A 5,285-nucleotide genomic window follows, 5' to 3' on the forward strand; every position below is an offset into this window, starting at 1 on the left:
ATTCCTGTGGGTTAGATCTTTCAGCTATGTCTGGGGTCCTACCACTTCCCACCACCTTAGCTGCCCCCTGGGGTGAGCCAGTGTGTCTCCGCCTGGGACAGCAGCATGCAGTTCCCTGCTTTTCTCCTTTCCTCTCCCGTCCATGCTCCATACGGCCACCATATCTGGTCTCCTTGCTCAAGCACCTGCCCTGACCCCCCTGAATCCTGAGGAGAACCAATGGCCTATGAAGCCTTGTGAAATCTGACTCCATGGCCTCTGTGCTCCAGCTACACAGACTTCTTGGAAGTTCCTTTGAACACACCGGATGCACACACATCTCTGCATTTGCTGTTCCCTCTGCCTAGAATGCTTTTCCCTGCACAACCTCATGGCTCACTCTTTCATTCCTTCTAGCCTGCTCAAACACCACTTTCTCAACCAGCCTTCCCTGCTGAGCCCTGCTCTTAGCCCCCGATCCTCTTTTCCTTTTTCTATAGTACTTAGCCCCTTCTTACATGCAATATAATTTAATTATTTAGTATGTCTATGGCTTAGAGCTTATTGCCTATTCCTCCTGCCAATTGGATTGCAAAGAGTTGGGATATCCATTTGTTCATGGCTGCATCCCAAGCATCTAGAACAGTATCTGGCACAGTAAATATTTATTGATCAAAAGAAAGAAAGAAAGTCTCTTGAGTCTGATGGGGTGGGGCCAGGGCTGGAGCGGGAGATGAAGAGATGTGCTGTCAAACTGACATTTGTTAGACACCAACTCTGTGACAGATCTTCTGGGAGATTTAGTCTTTACCACAAACAAGGGAGGAAGATACAACGTGCCCATTTTACAGATGAAGAAACTGAGGCATGGGGAGGTGATGTCACCTGGCTTAGGTACTTACATCTAGATTCAAATTTGGGTTTGTGTGTCTGCCTAATGCCATCTCCTTGGGTGAGGCCAACTTGTCACTGAAGCATAAATATGCTAAATATAAAGAAAGTTAGAAAACTGTGTCTTATGCTTAACACAATTTTGCTATAATTAAAATAGTATACTAATTTTTAGAAGGAACAGAGAATGAATCACATTTTTTTCTTTTTGGTAGAATTTTTCTGACAAGATGATATAATGGTATGCTTCACTTATTAGATTTTCATGGTACAGCTATAAAGAGGGTCATTTTTGCAGAAATGCTTGAGGGCTTGCTTCTCTTAGTACCTTGAAATTTAAATTATTCTCTTTTGAGGTACTTACTCATTATCCTCATTGACTTCCTCTTTGTTAATTATCAACAGGTCTAACTCTTTACATAGTACTAATAACTAGCAGTTTTTGAGGGCTCACCATGTGTCAGGCTCTTCGTGTATATGATGGATTTATTTTTACTGCAGCTCTACTTGGTAGGACATACTATGCATGTCCTACTAAGGACACAGAGGTCAAGTACCTTGCTTAACCTCTGGTGGTACCACTAGTAAGTGGAAGACTAGGGACTTGAACTGCAGAGCCTGCTTCTTAACCACTCATTTGTCAAAGATCCTGTGCGTGATTAGAGCCATGCTCCAATACAACTTTCGCTGATCTCATGAAATCCTGCCTCGTTTGTGAGATTTTCATTTTCAAATGAAATTAATCTGCATTTCATGTGCACAGCACCATGGGATGCGAATGTCCCATAGTCCATAAGGTTGACTGGCGACTGACCCAATGGTGTGAGGAGCCGTGACAGACACTGGTGTGAAATGGGGTAGGACATTCAAGCAAGGATGCCTTTATGAGGGGGTCAGTTCTTCGATGATTTTTATTTTTGTCCGTGGGGGAAATTGGGTGGGAACTGCTTTAGGGGCAAGTAAACTCACAGCTGTGTGTGTAACGTGAGGGCCTAGGTCTCCCTTCAGGATATTTCCGGGATTCTTTCTTTCCTGACAGTCTGAGGGGGTGGGGCCAGGGCTGGAGCAGGAGATGAAGAAGGTGCTGTTAAGCCGACATTTGCTGGACACCAACTCTGTGACAGACCTTCCGGGAGGTTTAATTGGTCTTTACCACAAACCAGCGAGGGAGATACAATGTGCCCATTTTATAGATGAAGAAACGGAGGCATGGGGAGGTGAAGTCACCTGGCTTAGGTACTCACATCTAGATTCGAATTTGGATTTGTGTGTCTCCCAAACCCAGATTTTCCCCATTGTGCTGCCTCCTTGCTAGTACGGACAGTTTAGTTGAGGGGACCACTGGCGGGGTTGGGCTGAGAGGCAGCCAGGGTGGTGGCAGTGGTAAGACGTGGGACGCTGGGCCGGCAGGAAGTGACATGGCCAGTATCCGCTCCCATGCGCTGCCTCCTCATCCCTCCAATCCCTTATATTTGGAAGCAGACTTGTTCTCTAGGAACAAACAGGGAGGATGGCCCTCCGATAATTCGATCGCTGCCACTTAGAAACGCCGGAGAATAAATATGTCGCCCCCCTAATTCAGAGGCTGCAACAAGTATCTTCTCCGCCAACTCCAGAAATGCGGAGCTGGCTGGCTGGAGGAGCGCCAGGGTGAGGCATAGGGGGGTTTCCGCGGAGCCCCGCGGGACAAAGGGGGCGGGGGTCCTGATTCATGCACCAGTCACACATGGGGTGCTCCATCACAGGACTAGGGGTGAATAAACCCGAGGAGCGTCTGTCCTCTCCGAGCCCACGTGCGGGGCTCGTATTGCTCAGCCCCGGCTGGCCACCTCGCGGCCCAGACCCCGGAGGCTGACGTCCAGGAATCGTTGGCGAGGCGGCCACATACGCCCCCCCAGCCAGTCTCCTGAGGCCGGGAAGCCTCCTTCTCTCCCTTAGTTTCCCTAGATGGTTTGGGAGGCGGGGTGGGTGGTCAACATCATTCTTTAGGGCCAGATCCTTTGGCTGAAAAATATGAAAGATGCACCTCACCCTGCCCCGCCGCACCCCCTCACCCTGCCCCGCACCCTCCCTCCACTGCAGTGGCAGAGTGGCTGTGGGCCCATCCAGAGCCTGTGGAGAGAAGGAAGAGGTTCACCTTGGGGTGACAGGGATGGGTGGGGGGCCTGGGTTCTCACGACTTCTCCCCTGTAAGGCGTGACCTGTACAATGAGAAGGCCCTGGTTGTGGTGGGTGGGGGCTGCAGGTGGCAGAGGTAACCCGTCCTGTGGGAACGCAAGTGGCTAGGCTCCCGAGACTGGCATTGGACTTGGGACTTCCCTCTGCCATCCTCCACCCTCTTCCTCATCCCGGGCTGTGACTTCCTTCCGAGTCCCTTCGTGGCCCCCTCCAGCCTCCCCATCCTGTGCTCAGACGACCCTTTAGGACTCTGGGAAATCCTTTGGAGGTCCAGTGGATTCTGGAGGAAATGGAAATGATTATTAGTAACGTTACTAAATTATTAAATAAATGATTATTAGCTTAAGGAAAAGGCTCCATCTCATCAGTAACCCAGGAAATGGGAATTTAAATGACAGGATACCTGGAAAGTGTATCACACAAGGGAGGGATGTGGACAGAATGCTTCTGAGGCAGCCATCTTGGTTCATTTTCAATTTGTTATTCAGCATGTAACCCTCTGGGCATATCTCAAGATGTAAATGATTCAAATTTTGTATTTTCAAAATACTGGAATACCGTAACACCAAACATGGGCGTTTCGATCACTGGTGGTCAGTCCCCAAGCACCGGCTTGGTGCCGGGCTGCTCTGGAGCCCGAAGGCAGAGTTGAGGACGTCATCTCACAGTCTCGAGCAAGCACACACATGGGAAGAATCCACCCCGCTCGTGGCACAAATGGGGGGCCGGCCTTGGAGAGGGGTCGGAGGGACCTGAAAGGGTATAGCCTGGAGTCACGTGGCCAGCCGATGCACTTGGCCTTTCTCAGACTCGGTGTCATCCATCATGTGTGAAATGAGGGTCTTCATGCTTACCTCAGACTGTGAACCCCAAAGAGAGTTGAAGATTCTTTATAAACTGTAATCATTGCTCAGCAGTGAAGCTTTTATGTGCAAGTGTGTGGAAGAGGCAAGCTTGTGTGGTGGCGGGAATTAGATGTCCACAGGTCTGGGAGGGACCCCGTGCTGGCTCTGACTCCCGGTCGTTGCGTGACCTTATCCCCAAGGCATTTAATGTCTTGCTGTTCCTTGGTTGGTAGACGCGTCACTTCCATCTCTGCCTCAGTTGTCACATGGCCTTTTCCCTGCCTGTCTGTCTCTTCTATTCTTCTAAGGTGATTTGTCCTATTAGATTAGGACCTATCCTAACGATCTTAACTCAAAATTATATTATTTTCAAATAAAGTCATAGTCACAGGTACTTGGAGTTATGACTTCGACCTACCTTTTTTTTTTTTTTGTGGGGGACACAATTCAGACCATAACAGTAAGTAAAGCACCCAGCTTGGTGCCCGCACCTTGTAAGTATTCAATAAATATTAGCCATTGTTATGACTTCCGAGGCTCAAAGTAGACCAAGTACACAGTCTCTTTGCAAATGATAAACCACCAGGCAGAGTTATAATTGGCTATTGGTATTTTCCTTATTTATATCAGTCGGAGGCACCTTCAGACAGAGGCGGAAGCGACATGAATAACCACGTGCAGGTGTTAGCTACGGAAAGGTGGCAAAGGAAAACATACCCAGGCAGGTGGTATCCACCCAGAGTTGGTGGCCGCCTGTGGGACAAATGGCAGACACACTGGGAGCAGGGCTCAGAGCCTGGGCAGCTCAGGCAGGGCCAACCCGGTGCAAGGTTGGAGAGGAAACAGCCATCTCTCGGGCCTGGGTCCTCACAGCCAGGACCCCTTGATTACCCTGCGGGGCCCCAAAGTCCTGTTGTCTCTATTCCCAAATAGATCCCAATCCACACTTCCTTCCACCTCCACTGCAGCTGCTCTTGTTCGAGCCGCCGTCTTACCTGGACGACCACGAAAGCCTCCTCCCCTGCCCCCCCGCTTCTCCCCGTGCTCCCCTCCCCAGCCATTTCTTAACACAGCAGCCAGTCTGCTCTTTTAAATACCATAAGTCAGATCCTGCTTACACGCTCTGAAGGCTTCTTGCGCTCCTCCACGACCGACATCCCTACCGTTGCTCCCCGAGCTCTTCCTCCCTGTTCCTTTCAGTTCCTCCAACTCGCCAAGCCTCGTCCTGCCTCAGGACCTTTGCACTTGCCACCTACGCGCCGTTCGTGGTCTTGGCCTGTCTCGCTCTCTCACCATTCATTCCTATCTCTGTTCGGGATCTGCCCCGCCCACGCATGGGAAGGAACTCCCCGCCCCAGGCCCCGCCTCGCCTTTTCCACTTTCATTTTCATT

At 50.2% G+C, this 5,285-nt stretch overlaps 1 protein-coding gene across 1 annotated transcript in view; it reads right to left on the reverse strand.

Moving 5' to 3' along the window:
- The window catches only part of ISX (intestine specific homeobox), a 31,744-nt gene extending 26,694 nt beyond the window's left edge, over positions 1-5,050 (reverse strand). Inside the window, exon 1 of the mRNA XM_015591443.1 lies at positions 5,012-5,050. Within this exon, the coding sequence (XP_015446929.1) occupies positions 5,012-5,050 (39 nt within the window). The remainder of the gene's footprint in view (positions 1-5,011) is intronic.
- Between the last annotated feature and the right edge of the window lie 235 nt (positions 5,051-5,285).

This window comes from Pteropus alecto, unplaced genomic scaffold, assembly GCF_000325575.1.
Source record: "Pteropus alecto unplaced genomic scaffold, ASM32557v1 scaffold94, whole genome shotgun sequence".
In the NCBI taxonomy this organism is placed as follows: domain Eukaryota; kingdom Metazoa; phylum Chordata; class Mammalia; order Chiroptera; family Pteropodidae; genus Pteropus; species Pteropus alecto.